The 15612-nt window shown below is 35.2% G+C and overlaps 2 protein-coding genes across 2 annotated transcripts in view; one reads left to right on the top strand and one right to left on the bottom strand.

The window, feature by feature from the left end:
* The window catches only part of LOC109829620 (ADP-ribosylation factor GTPase-activating protein AGD7-like), a gene marked incomplete at its 5' end in the record, with an annotated part of 19356 nt that extends 4264 nt beyond the window's left edge, over positions 1-15092 (top strand). Inside the window, one exon of the mRNA XM_020396678.1 lies at positions 14718-15092. Coding sequence (XP_020252267.1) covers positions 14718-14738 — 21 coding nt within the window. The remainder of the gene's footprint in view (positions 1-14717) is intronic.
* LOC109829898 (cation/H(+) antiporter 20) lies at positions 1801-7332 on the bottom strand. Its single transcript, XM_020396983.1, has 5 exons — positions 7150-7332; positions 4978-5485; positions 3862-4367; positions 2457-3302; positions 1801-2333 (listed from the first exon to the last, which is right to left on the bottom strand). The coding sequence occupies exons 1-5, from the start codon at positions 7330-7332 to the stop codon at positions 1962-1964; spliced, it is 2415 nt and encodes an 804-aa protein (XP_020252572.1). The 3' UTR covers positions 1801-1961.

Here is a 15612-nt window from a genome sequence, read left to right as displayed (position 1 = left end):
TTATCGGTCGACTGGTTTGAACATCCGGTCGACCGAAAAACGTGCACAACACATATTTGAACAGTAAACTTGATTTTTAAAGTGTGTTTAAAAATAGTAAATAAATTCCAAAAATTATGAAACTTGGAGGATTGTTTATTCTGATGAAAACACACATGTAAGAAAAGAAAATTTTCAAATATCATTTTCCGTTTGTGAAAACTTATCATTTTGTAAAATCTCAAGAATCTGAGTTTGTTTAAACACTTGATTTTGACAAAACGATTTCAAACCAATTTTAGAATCCTTTTGAATGGATTAATGGACTAAGAAAAGATATGAAATAGTATCGTTAAGTCTATAATCCAAAACGGCGATAAATTAAAACAAACGATTAATCAAAACAAATGTGTGTGTGTATGAATTTTGTGTTCTAAGTATAAACACACAAAGTATAAACCTAAAACACTATACCCAAGCAATAGATCTTCAATTAAGCTTGCCTTGGTTGCGGATGAAGCGATGATGGATCTTAACTTGAATTGCGACGACTTCGTTCCGGTTTCCTTCCAACCTCCTTTGAATGTCATCGTTAAGCTCAATTCCAACCAACCTCCAACTTAGAATTTTTGTGTAGGATACCTAACAATCAAATGCAAACACTTGACAACAAATGTTAAGAATTGTTTGTTAATTATCAAAACCAGATTAGACAATAGACTCATAAACATGAGACCTAACAAAGCGGTCCAGTAGGAGGACCAAAAGTGGTGAAAGCTGGCGTGGGTGGGATGACTCGAAAGATGATGGTTATGATAATTACACCCATAGCTCATCAAATATGAATGACACTCAAAGTGGGAAATCCGCTGGTTCTTACCAGACAGAAATTGGCTTTCACTAGTAAGATGCTGTTATTTTCCTCTTGTATTCCATGTGTAGTGCTATAAAATAGTAATGCCGTGTCTCTTTTCTCTCCTAGTTTTGGCTAGGGGTTAATACATAGACTATGTTTTTTTTCTTTCCCTTTTTTTCCTTGGGAGTAAAATATCACGTATCTTGAATAACACTGATTTTGTACAACCTTAGGCTTTTCTGGAAGTTGCAAGGAAGCAATAAAGTGTAGTTCTTGAACTTGGCTTCGGTTATGTAAATTTGTGAGCGACTTTCCTTCATAAATGTATTCTGTTGCAATACAGATTTTGTTTTGTTTTAGTTGGGAGAAATATTGTCCAATCGAGTCGATTTTGATTCATCGTGAGGGTATGAAACCTTTCATGAGTATGTTGAAGTGAAATGGTTAAGCTTTTGCCATACCATTATGGGAATCACCATACACCTGGGACCATATACTTGAATCAGTTTTATAGTTATGCATATTATTACATATTTGTGTCCACAAATGCAGCCGGATGTAGATATGTAGACATGCAATCTGATATCACAAGTTTGCATCTTTTAATATCATGTGATTTGTTGGTAAGAAAACTCCAAGACAAACCTTTACTCCTATGATTTTAGTTCTCATGTCACTGGTTTTATTTAGATCGAGATCATGAATCCAGTATAAATGAGTCACAGGATATAGATCAGAATTCCGGGGGTCCTGCGACTAGCCTAGACGGTTGGAGATGTTAGTAGAATCCTAGTAGAATCCTTTTGTTCCAATTTCTAAGCTTTGCAATTGCACATGTTTTCTTAAGTTGATCTTATCCCTAAAGTGTTATTTACAATGTTAGCTAGCTCTACTAGGAGTCCAAGACCCTCCCTCTACATTCTGAGGTATAAATGACAATCTGGGTACAAACTAATCCATAGAACTGATGTTTTAAGTCAATTAAATTGTCCAAGGTTCTGATAAGACACACATATCTTACAAGCATAACATATTATATCACTCATCTTACTTACATATAAGGCTCCATTTTTTTCCCTTAAAACCAGCAATAACACAAGCTTTCTAGAGAAAATTCTCTTCAAATTCATACCGATGCACTGATATTTGGGCTGATGGTGAGTGCCATTGTGTTTCCATCCATGGAAGTCAAAGGTATCAGATTACATGAATTCACAGTGCAGTGCTGCTGAACTACGAGCAAGGATGAGACAACTCCAAGCCCTTGTGAAGTTAAATTGTTCCCAACTGGTCCTAGCTCTGTGTGCTTTCCCCACCACTTTCCGAGATTGAGAGCTCCTAGCCTTGATGAAGCTCGCCTCCCTACCACTAAAAGTTCATACTCTTTGTTTTGACATAGATCATGCAATTTTTTGAATATATCTACTCTTTTTTCCTCATAAACTGCCAGGCCTTTGCTCTTTCTTCGGAACTCTGCCACATTTTTATCATCCTGCTCCTGTTTATCAAGATCTTTAGTTATTTTCACTTCGCAATGTATAGGAGAAAGAAGAGTAACATAGAACTATAATAGCAATTTCAAGCTCTAGTTGTAGCATTTGATGTAAGATTGAAGAATTACCTGCTCTGAGGCCAAGGGGCTATTCTTCTCCTCTTGAACAAACCGTATCAGTGTCAGTCTGACATTAGGATTATCTAGCATCATTATACCGAGCTCCAGAGCTTTCCTATCATCTGGTCCTCCAAAGAACAGAATGCACACACCACATATTCTAGTATTATCCTCTGTAAAAGTTGGTCCACTGAATCCTCGGTCAATGAACAATCCTACTGAGCAAGGGCAATGGGCCAAGACTCGTTGGTACACAGATTTCCATTCATGACCCACATCATCCACCTCTTCATCATCCTCAGCAACCCAATGCTTGTGAAATGGTAAAATCAGAAAGGAAACCCTCTTCTCTTCTGCTACATGGCATACATCCTCATGCATGGTGGCAAGAGCTGAGATGGCGGTCATAGATCTAATCTTGGCCCTTCCCAGCTTCTCGTATACTTCAAATCCTGCCATAACCTGATCAAGGTTACTGCATCCCTCCAGTTTAGTTGAGTCATGGGCTGGCTTCCCATTCTTTCGAGCTCGTAATGCAGTAAAGATGGATGATGGACGCTCGGTGAGCTCGACTAGCTGCAGTACATAAAGTTTGAGCCTAGACATCTCATCACTTCCTCGTATCATTTCAATCAGGTTAATGATGGATGGCACATTGTATGAGTTGTGGAGGCATGCCAGAATTCTGAGATCTCTTTTGCCCAAAGATAAAGATGAATCAGATTGAAGGCGAGGGTTGTAGTTACAGTATGCATCCCCTGTTGGCTTGTTGATGGCAAGGACAACGGGAGTAGTGATAAAGGTGGTGAAAAGTGCCATGAGAACAAGGATTGTGAATGTCTCGTCGTTGAGGACCTAAACCAAAAGTTCAACAATTAGATTATAATTATATTGTTTTGGCTAGACCTTTTTGTTGGTTTACAATTGCGTTAATTGTGGATAGACGCCCTCTACTATGGTCTGAAGGCAGATAGAACCCCTGTAGTTATATTGTTGTGGATACTCCCTTGTAGTTCTCTTGTTGCGGATAGGACCCCTGCACTATCGCCCAACTGTGGATAAGACCCATTAGTGAAGTTTTTTGACTCTTTTGCCCTTAGGATATCTTGTCAAAAAATTTTCTTTTCCTCTGAGGATAGAAGAGTTAAAAAAATTCACTCAGGGGTCTATCTGCAACAATAGAACTATAAGGGATCAATCTGCAACCACGTGATAGTGTAAGGGGTTTATCCGCAATTAACCCTTTACAATTTTACCACCATGAAGTTGAATAAGATCTAGACTTTAACAAGTCTGAGGAATTCACCAACGATTAAAAAAAATAGGACTATGGCTGAGTTTATTAGCTCATATGTCAGCTTGTACTTGTAGCAAACTCTTGGTAAAGTTTATATTCAAATTGGACTTGAGTTACCTTCTTCTCTTTTCCAATGTTTAGAACTATGAGCTCTACCAGTCCCTTAGTCCCCATCAACACTCCAAGCGTTGCTGCCTTCCTCGCTGGAATTTTACTAGAGACAGCCACCACGAAAGTTCCGACAATCTTTCCAATGCATGCTGTTGCGGTTACTAGCACTAAAAGGCCCCACGCCTCCGCCCCTTGAATCTTGGCCACATCAGTTTTCAGTCCGCTTGATGCAAAGTAGAGAGGGAGCATCAATTCTGACACAAAATCTTCTATCCTCTCAAACAACTTCTCTGCAAACTTCCCCTCTTTTGGTATCGTTAGCCCGAACATAAACGCACCGAAAATGGAATGAATTCCTATGAAATCAGTCATGAGACCAGATACCAGGACTCCAACCAGTGTCAGACAAATGGACATCTCCCTCGTTGCCCTATTTTCTGGTGATGATTGCCGAGCAATCCATGCCATAACTGGTCGTATTACTGTCATCATGAACACTGTGAAGAGTACGCCTGAGATCAAAGCCTAAATATCAGCAAGATATTCTTGAACTGTTCGATTGAGCTTAGGATGGATTGTTTCAGCACTTATTTGTATTTTAGTAATAAACCAATTTCTCTATTGTCCAGAAACGAGCTGAAGGAACTCAACCTTCAGCCAGCTTGACAACTTCACATATTTAACTGCCGTTAGTAACAGTCTTATTATCGGTTTATCACCCAACGGTTTAAGCTTTCAGGTAAAGTCGAAGGGTACAAAAAAACCCCTTGAACTTTGTTTTTCCCACTAAACCCCGAAACTTTCCCACAAAAAACTCCAAACTCCAAAGAACCTAAAATAAACCCCAAAAAATCAAGGTGAAGAGAAAATGTGACCCACTGCAATCAATAAAAGAAAAGAATTAGATGGATAATAATGTCCTCCAATTGCAAGAGACCCTTTTTGGAGGGTTTGGTGGAAAAAATTAAAAGTTTTGGGTTTTTTGGGGGCGTGGGGGGTGCTTTTTGAGAAAATTTGGAGTTTGCGGGTTTTGTGGGAAAAGTTTTGGGGGTTTGGGGGGGTGGGGTGGGGGGGTTGGGGGTTGTGAAAAATTTACACTAATGTTTAATTTAAAGCCCTCACCTGAGAGCAGAATCCATAAGGACACGAGCGGGCTCTTATGTTGCCCTCCAGATAATGCAACTGCAAGTGCCAACAACACCCAAGCTGCAACATCATTAAAGGCAGCGGCCGCCATTGCAGTCTCTCCGACATCAGTAGTAAGAAGCTTGAGCTCAGCAAGAATGCGAGCAAGAACAGGAAAAGCTGTAATGGAGAGTGAAACACCAATGAAAACGAGTAATTGGAAGAAGCCAACACCTGGAGCACCAGAAACCGTCTTCCTGAGGACGAAAACTATCCCAATTCCAGAGAGGAAAGGGAGGAGGATTCCAGCAGCTGCAATGCCAAAGGCTTTGCGCCCGCTGCGACGAATGGAGTTGATGTCGAGTTCTAGTCCAATGAGGAAAAGGAAGAAGAGGAGACCGATGCTGGAGACAGTCTCAAGGACGGGGCAGCTCCATGAGGGGAAGATTGTATGCAAGTAGGGTTTCCATCGGCCAAGTGCAGAAGGTCCTAAGACAATTCCACCCTACACAAAAAAGAAAATTATTAGAATAGAAAACACAGTGATCCACACTAGTTTGATAACAAATTCATTACATTTTACTGTCATCTGGACTGAAATTAGAGAACCATTATAGCGAGGTTTGGTCACAACAGATAGTTGGATCATATAACTGTAGGGACAATAGCTGTTTGGCTGTAAGAAGGGTTGCTTTAGTGTCAGAGACTAGGGGATTTAAATCCACAATTTGTAAGCTAATCATTAGTATGTTTGATTTGTCCTGAAACTAGTAAATGACATTATTCTGTCTGATATCTTCTGAAAGTGTTCATTTTCCTCCTTTATTCACCCATACAATTTTATACATATTTCTTTGATTTTCTAGGTATTAGATTTCACAATATCTTCAAGACCTCGAGCGTCTTTCTTATTTGTTGGATGTATATCTATTTTCCCCCTTATTTTGGCCTCAGAATTGCAGTGTTGGATGTATATCTATATTTGAGAGAACATGATGAATTCAACTTTTTGCATGTAATGATGTGTGTACATGCATATGTTTGTCTGAGGACAGTTTCTTTTAGAAATATATTAGCAGATAAGCTAAAGTTCATCCAGTTGAAATATGGTGGTATCGAATTTTAGACCATTTATTTAATAGGAAAGAAAGCTTATTAATAAAAGTTATGACAGCAGTCCGGAAGCATCATCTTCAATGTAAGTAAACTAATTTTTATCCACTAACATTTAGTGGTTGTTTCATCCGGAAAATCAGTCATGACCAGCACCTGCTTGATCAAATACTCAAAACAAAATTGATGCACCGTCTGAGCACAAAATATCTTGACTAATCAAGCCTGTCCTGGGATCAGTTAAATCTGATACAAGTTATATCAACATATTATGTATAGTTGTGTATGTATATATAAGTTTTAGAATCTGATAGCCATCCATAGCTGAATGTTGAGGTAAAATAAAAACATATACTGAACAATAATGAATGATCCATTTCGTGGACATATGAGCTCAAAGCAAGGTTTTAAATATCGGATATTGAGGAAATATCGAATGGCCAAAATTTATATCGGATTGCGGATATTGGGAAAATATGAGGGATACACGATAAATGTCGAAGTGTCATAATGGATATTTGCATATATATTATAATGCACTAAAATATAATCTCAACATACTTAATGAAATCTATGCATACAAAATGTAAATAATATATGTATAGGATCACTAATCAACCTTGTAAAACAATTAAAAGTACAAATCAAATGTTGCAACACTTTGTTCTGATTTTTTTGGCCAAAATGTCATTTGATATGATGGGAAAATCATGATATCTCGCCAAAAATTGCAAAAACGCAGGATATTGTTTTGCGACAAGCCGTATAAAAGGATATATCGGTCAACATATCAGCTAATATATTGGCCATATTGGGGATATCCTACCCAAAATAGCCAAAAAGCAGTAAGAAAATATTTAGAGACCATATCGGTTGCAGCAAGCCCACTAAAAGGATACATAGGGGATGTATCAGGCCGGCCATGTTGGAGATAATTAAAACAATGGCTCAAAGCGGCTGAATGGTTTTAAGAATGCATGATGACTCTAGCACCTAGCACTAGTAGTATGATTTTCATGTCAACATCCTGCACATCTTGCAAAACCGACTACATACCAAAATTTCTGCTACGACTTTAGGTTGTCGGAGGGGTTTGAGGAAAAAAGCAATGCTGCGGCTTAGCAAGAGGACTAATGTGGTCTGAATGACAAGAAGAGGTAAAGCATAGTTTAGTGGGTTCTCTCCCTGCCATGCTCCATCTGATGAAATCCTGATGGCTGTTATATTTGTTGTTGACATCGTGTTACTGTCTCTCGGTTGGGGACTTTACTTTAAAGGCATGAGGCTGGAGGGTTTTATAATGATCAAGTGAGGAAGTTGAGTAAGTCTTCACATGCTAATCTTAGGGAATATAGTTAGTTGTTCCAAGAATATTTAGTATCTGATGAAATCAGGAAAAGTTGGATGTCAATTTCAGCAAAAAATCAATGCATCAGGTTGATATGGTAGTAACATGCAAATGCTTAGACATTGATATTTGATAGAACAATTCTTAATAATGACATCATGGTATACATGTTTTAAAGGAACAGATTGGGAAGAAAACCATTTTGGAAGGGAACCTTTTAAGTACTGGACTATAGTGTTCACATTCTCAGAATGAAAGCAGAGGTATACTGGGAGGAAGGAAAGAAGAAAAAACTAATTTGAAAGATGATAATGGAGTAACTTCTCACGAAATTTTCTTGGCATGTCAATTACCTTATCATGAAGTTTCACATGTACCTCATATGTTAGGTAGCTTGATGTGGATAGAGTAGGAAATTAACGTCTCGCATAACACTAACAGTTCTGTATAAACTAAAATTTATGTTGTTAGAACTTGTACTTTGGTGTCAATTGTTGAAGAGAGATTTTTTTTGAAGCTGTCAAATTGTCTTATCATTTTCTTATAAACGGCGAAAGTGAAAAAATACATCACTTAACTCTGTCTTACCGTTGACTTAACAGATTAAACATCACTTAGTTGTGTTTACTTTAAACACAGACTTTGTTTAAGTTTCACTCAACTCTGTTTTCTTGTTCACTTAATAAATTAGGCTTCAATCTTTCAAATTTCTTACAAAATATTTCTGTAATATAATATGTTTCCTAATGTTAGTTTCGATGTAGTGATCAGTAGTGTCATTTAAGTATGCGTACACTAAATTTGCAATTTCATGAGCTATAATCCATGATTTTTGTTCATTTTTATTCGATTTGACCAAATGAAAAATAAGTTTTCCTAATTCAAAATTCGCGATTAACATAGACTATAACCCACAATCTTTCTTCATTTTAGATCATTTCAATCTAATAACAATTAAATATACGTATTTTAAAATTAGCAAGTTCATGATCTATAACCCATGATTTTTATTCATTTACGATTGTTTTGAACCAATGACAATTAAGCATGGGCATTTCAAAGGTTACAATATTCATGCATTCTAACCCATTATTTTTGTTTATTTTTATTTGTTTTGATCAAATGCTAGTTAAGTACGCGTATTTGAGCCATTTCATACGCTATGACCCATGATTTTTGTCCATTTTCATTCATTTCACCCAAAAATTGCGTTTTGTGTTTGGATTCATTTCATTTTCGTTTATTTCGATCCAATGACAATAAAATATATGTACTTCAAAATTTGCGGTCGCTTTTTGTTTGTTTTTATTTGTTTCAACCCAATGACAATTAAGTAAGGTTACTTCAAAACTCGTGATTTTCGTGAGGTCTAACCCATGATTTTTTTTCCATTTTTCTTGTTTTCAACCCAATAATAGTAAAATATGTGTACTTAAAAATTTACGATTGTCATAGGTAAAATAACACTTAAAACCTTATAATTTTATGCATTTTCACTTAAATACCCTACTTGTTTTTCGTGGCACTTGTATACCTTAAGTTGTTTAAAATTGACTCATTACTAGCCTCTATTATGCAAACATGAAAATCTTCTCCCAAATATTCTCATGACCTTGAATCAATTAGCACGTGAGTGTTATTTTGGAGCATTCAGGTAAAAAATTTCACGTATGCATAAAAGAGAGTAGTAATATGCCAATGTTAAACAACTTCGGGTAATATAAATGTTATGAAAAACAAGTGAGGGTATATAAGAGCATAGCGAGCCATGGTTACAAAAAACGCTACGCGGTCTAGGCCCCAGACCCGACACCTAAAGACTTGGTGCCTAGGCAGGAGCCTTAGTGAGGCCTAGGCAAGTTTTCTATATTTTTTAACTATAATGATTGATAATAAGTACCACTATTATAGAAAGTACTAGACACCGCTAGGTGATGACTGGCACCTTGGCAGATTTCTTAATTTGTTTAAATGTAGTAAAGATCTTTTGAAAACCGGAGGTGTTTCAAGTTAGTGGAGGAGACTAGATGACTTTGGAGGATGTGGAGGCTACAGTGGAGGAAATTACGATAAAGACATAAGCGGTGTAGTTCGTGTAAGCGGTCCACTCTCTTTTAGGCACGCCCAAGACCTAGGCGGGTGGTCAATGTACCGCATATGGGAGCTTTTTAAAACATTAGAGTGAAGCTATAATTTATTTAAGTGCTATTTAGCCTAACACAATTTTTGTTATGTCTACTTCAAAATTTACAAATTTCATGCGCTGTAACCCATAATTTTTGTTCGTTTTCGTTCCTTCCTTTCCATCCAAAGGTAATTAATTATGTGTACTTGAAAAGTCACGATTTTCATGAGTTCTAACCTATGAATTTTATTCATTTCGATCCAATAACAACTAAGTATGCGTATTCAAAATTTGCCAGTTTATGTGCTATAACCTATGATATTTGTCCATTTTAGTTCGTTTCGAGTGGCAGTTAAATACTTATATATCAAAATGTGGGATAGTCATGACTAACAACCTACGAGTTTTATTCATTTTCGTTTGTTTCCCACTAATGACAATCAAAGATGTATGCTTCAAAATTCATAATTTTCGTGGGCTATAACCCGTGATTTTTGTAATTAAACATGCATAGTTTAAAGTTTGCAATTTCATGGGTTATAACCCACAACGTTTGTCCATTTTGTTTGTGTTGACTCAAATAGCAATTAAGTGTGGGCATTTTTTGATTTTCGTAGGCTCTAACCCATGTTTTTTTTTCATTTTTGATCGCTTTGACCTAATAGCAATTAAGTATGCACACTTAAATTTTCATGATTTTCATGGCTATAACCCATGATTTTGTCCATTATCGTTCGTTTCAACCCAAATAAATTAAGTATGTGTCTATTTTTATTAATTTTGATCCAATCATAATTAAATTTGGGTATTTCAAAAGTTTTGACATTCATATGTTCTAACCACAATTTTTTGACCATTTCCACTTAATAAAAATTAAGTTTTCGTACTTTAAAATTCATAATTTTCTGGACTATAACTTATATTTATTTGTTTCTACCTAATAGAAATTAAGTATGCGTACTTCAAAATTATTGATTTCATAAGCTATAACCCATGATTTGTCTATTTTCAATTGTTTCGACCCATTAGCAATTAAGTATGGTGTTTTAAAATTTGTGTTTTTCATAGGGTCTAACCCACCATTTTTGTCCATCGTCTTTCATTTTAAGCTTATAGCAATTATGTACATGTCTTTCAAAATTTGTAATTTCATAAGCTATAATCCGAATTGTTTGTCCATTTTTGTTCGTTTAGACCGAGTAGCAATTATGTATGCACGCTTAAAATTTTGCGATTTTCATGGGCTAACCCATGATTTTTGTCCATTTTCGTGTTTTGATTGATAATTATGTATACATTTTCATTCATTTCAGTCAAATAGCAATTAATTACACATATTTGAAAATTTATCATTTCATAGGATAAAATCCATGATTTTTATCCATTTTCGATTGTTTCATCCCAATGATAATTAAGTATGAGTACTTCAAAATGCACGATTTTCATGGCTTATAACATATCATTTCTGTCCATTTTTCGTTTGCTTTCAACCAATGAGAATTAAGTATGATTACTTTAAATTTTGCAATTTTCATGGTTATAAACCGCGACCATTTTCGCTTGTCTAGACCTAATTGCAATTAAGTGCATATCTAAGAGTTTGTGATTTCCATATAGTTTAACTCATATATTTTGTTCATTTTCATTCATTTTGGCACAAGACAATTGAGTATGCGCACTTTAAAATTCGCAGTTTCATGAGCTATAATTCACGATTTACTTGCTTCATTTTTACCCAATGGCAATTAAGTATTGGTATGTCAAAATTTGCGATATTTATATGCTCTAACCCCTGATTTTTGTTCTCTTTCGTTCATTTTGTTCCAATGATAATTAAGTTTTCGTACTTCAAAATTCATGGTTTTCATTGGCTATAACCCATAATTTTTATCCATTTTCAACCATTTCAAAACATTGGCAATTAAGTGCATATACATCAAAATTAGCGATTTCATGAGCCATAGCTCATGATTTTTTTCCATTTTTAATTGTTTCAACTCAATGCCACTTAAGCATATATAGGTACATTACAAGTTGTGATTTTCATTTGTTCTAACCCACAATTTTTATTTATTTTCGTTCTTTGATTTTTGTTTATTTTCGTTCTTTTCAAACCATAGATGCATATTTCAAAATTCATCATTTTATGGGTTATTACTTAAAATTTTTGTCCATTTCATTCTTTTTGATCCAATAACAATTAAGTATATATACTTTAAAATTCGCGATTGTCATTGGCATAACCCATAAATTTTGTCCATTTTCGTTCATTTCAGCTTAATGACAATAAGGTACATGTACTTTTAAAATTCATGATTTTTATGGGGTATAACACACAATTTATGCTACAACAACAACAAAAAAAAAACAAGCCTTTATCTCAAATGTTTGGGGTTGGCTACATGAATCCTATTTTTATATTCCATTATTTTATGGGTCATCTCCTTTGTTAAGTTAGTCCTAATCATATCCTTTCTTAATTCCTTCTAACCAAGTCATTCTAGGTGTATCTCTAGATCTCCTAGCCCTATGAGCTCTAATATTATCGTTTTTTCTAATCGGTGCACTAAGGGGTCTCTGTTATACATGACAACAACCATCTTAATATAACACAATTTTTGCTCATTTTCAATATTTCCACTCAATGGAAATTAAGTATGCATAATTCAACTTCATTGAATCAGTTATCTTGCAAAATATTACTCTAAAATATATACATGTTTGCTAAGGCTAGTTTCAATTAAGTGGTTCTTAGCGCCATGACTGTGCAACTGATTGCATGTTTCTTTTAACTATTTGGTACAGATTGTTACGCATTCTCCTTACTTGATCCATTAACGATAACATGCTCTTTGTCTTCCTTTGTTTGTAGTTATGCCTTATGCAAATCGTGCAGTTACGTGTAGATTTAAACTATCTTGTAGTGTTCATCAGAACCTTCATGGGGCCACAAATGAGTGGCTGAGCTTTCTGTTCTAATAAATGTTATTCTAGTCCTGCTTTTCTTTTGTACCACAAATCACTGGCATGGCCTCTATATAGCATGACAGGAATAATCTAGATGCAAACTTTTGCAGCAAAGAAAATTCGGCGCAATTGACACCACTTGTGTTCTCCTTTTGGCTATTATGTCATCCCTTCCATCATCTGCTTCCCATCTTCATTCTCAAGCTAATGTACTTGAATGATTATTGATTATGCATATTGAGCTTGGGTTAGATTCTCATATATGCGTCTGAATTTGTGTATGTTTATAACACATATATGATTCTTAACTTTATATTAAGATATACTGTTCAGAGTGTCCAGGTGTTACAGCTGTCCACACATTTTCTGCTTCAGGCACCTAAAAGGCCCCTTGCTCAATATATATTTTGGATGACTCATCTCATTTAGCTGCATTAGCATTTTTAACTTTTTGGATGGTATAGGATATTAAGGATTCAGTTAATACAGTCATGGTGATTGTCATAGATTTGCAGAAAGCTTTTAGGATCTTTGTCAATGATATGTATAACAAATACACCATATACACAGCATAATAAGAGTGGCTTATTGGATACATATTCTGTTGGAAATAAAGTAGACTTCTCCTTTTGATCTCTTGATATGGTTCACTATCAACAAAGAAGATGCTCCACTCGAAACGATGCTCCATTTGTAGGCTAGTGATGCCATTAAAACGTGTTAGTGATATCTTCTTCTGAGTTAATTTTGCCACCCTCGGTTATTAGCCAATTTTTTTTAAATCTGTGCTAGATTTTATATTAGAATGCGTGAATGTAAGCTTGCTTTTTTCACTCTTGAAGTTCATGCAAGACAAACTTATTATATGCAACATTACTCTTAAAGTGATGCGGAGATGAATGTTTTTTTCACTCTTGAAGTTCATGCAAGACAAACTTATTATATGCAAAATTACTTTTAAAGTGATGCGGAGATGAATATTTTTATAGGAAAAAAATCAGTTTTTATGAATTTCATGAATAGTCAGGGAAGTTAATATTTGAAAGAATCTTCATATTTACTGACAAAACATTGTCAGAAGGGTATATAGTTGGATTAGAAAACATATTTCATGCGCAAATAATAAAGAATCATTGAACTGGAAATTTCTAATAAGGATAATAAAGAATTTCTAGTCAAATATAAATTTAAATATCATATTGTGAGAGAGATTTAAGATTCTCTTATGCGTTCAGACACTAACCAAAAGGAATGGCAGGTTACATTTAGAATCAGTGCAAGAACACATGTAAATGTGATTTTATTAGACACATCCAAAAAGCAGCAGTAAAGAGCTGATATGAGATAGCAGGACAAAGGAATGTCTCCTTTCTTCTTTTTAAGAATCATATCTTTGGGCATAGTATAAATTCCATTTATATAGAACAAAACAGTTACCACATTTTCTGGTATATTCTTTCCCTTTCTTCTCATGAACTGAAAATGAAAAAAAAATTTGAAGAAATCATGACTACATCCCCTGACCTTACAGTCTCTAGGTAATTTATTAGGATTTTGAATTAACCTTCCAAGTTTTATCGAGTAACATTTTCTTCTATTGGATTATACTTCAGATATTTGGTTATAATTGTATGGCTAACAAAATTCTGTCACTACCAGCACTGTACTAAGGAGTCGGTGAAGTATGCAAAATGAAAAATGAGCTCTTATGCTAGGTTTTCTATTACATGACTTTGGTCAGAGCTGATAATCATAGGCATTTCGAGTCAAATTTTGTAATTTTTAAATGTAATGCAAGTAAACTGTTTTACCTTTTCCCCCTTCAGGTAAAAAGATGGACTATTTGTTGAAACTAAGAATGGTTTTTATCAGGGTATCCAATAGAGGACGAAAACTTGTGACAAAACCAACTAAAACATGTTAACTAGTAGAACTAAATGACAAAAATTCATGTAAACAGATTTACACAATGACCTTTGGCTTTCTTTTGATTATCTTGATGAAATGTACATTCCCACAAAATGAAATGGAGAAGAAGGCTACTTATAATTGCAGAATTACGCTGGGAACTTTCAGTTTTCTTTTTCAAATTGTCTGTAGGAACACAAAATTGTATCGCATAATAATGTTCTTTACAATGTTTCTTTATATTCATTTAGTAACTGGCATCGATGTGAAATGCAGGTGCGTGTACCTCGGGGGTAGATGCCGTGGATTAGGAGTGAATAAAAACATTTCCACAGGAAAACACGGAAAAATGCGTGCTCTTCTGCAGGAACAATTTTCTACCCCCTAGTTCCAGTAGCCAGTGATAGTATTACTAGAGAATATGTACTCGGTATTGTATCTAGATGAGCACTACTGTCTTTTATCTGGTTATACTTGTATATAAATGAGCACATGTTATTGTCTTGCATTCTGATACTCAAATTCACATCATAATGATTTTTGGTCAAGCCGAGATTAGATGCTGCTGTAGTTTATTCAGATGTATATATATGAGCAAGGGTTATTGTCTTGTATTCTGATTGCGCAAATATACATCATACTATTTTTTTTCGAGCTGAGATTAGATGGTATCATAGTCAGTTCGGATTCTTTCTCTTGATTATATCAGTTTGTCATGTACTCCAAGAGATTGCCGAGCTGAGATTAGATGGTATCATAGTCAGTTCGGATTCTTTCTCTTGATTATATCAGTTTGTCATGTACTCCAAGAGATTGCCAAGATATGCCGTGATTTTGATTGGAAGCATGGATAAATCATACTGCGCACTAGATGAAACATTTTGAGGTTATGATTATATAATCTTATAATGAAGCCTTGTCCAACTCTGGTCATAAAGAAGCATAAATACATAGCACTAGCATAAGCAACAATATCACAAGTTATGTGATTTCATGTCTCAAATTTTTCTCAAGAAGAAATGAATAAATATGCTGTTGAAAGCACAATACCTGAGAGAATTCAGTAAACAAGGAGAAGGTACACTATGATCATTGGTCATCCTCACCTAAATATGCTGTTGAAAGCACAATACCTGAGAGAATTCAGTAAACAAGGAGAATGGCACATTGC

The sequence above is a fragment of the Asparagus officinalis genome, chromosome 2, assembly GCF_001876935.1.
Source record: "Asparagus officinalis chromosome 2, Aspof.V1, whole genome shotgun sequence".
NCBI lineage: Eukaryota > Viridiplantae > Streptophyta > Magnoliopsida > Asparagales > Asparagaceae > Asparagus > Asparagus officinalis.
This window is presented reverse-complemented; position numbering and strand designations above follow the sequence as displayed.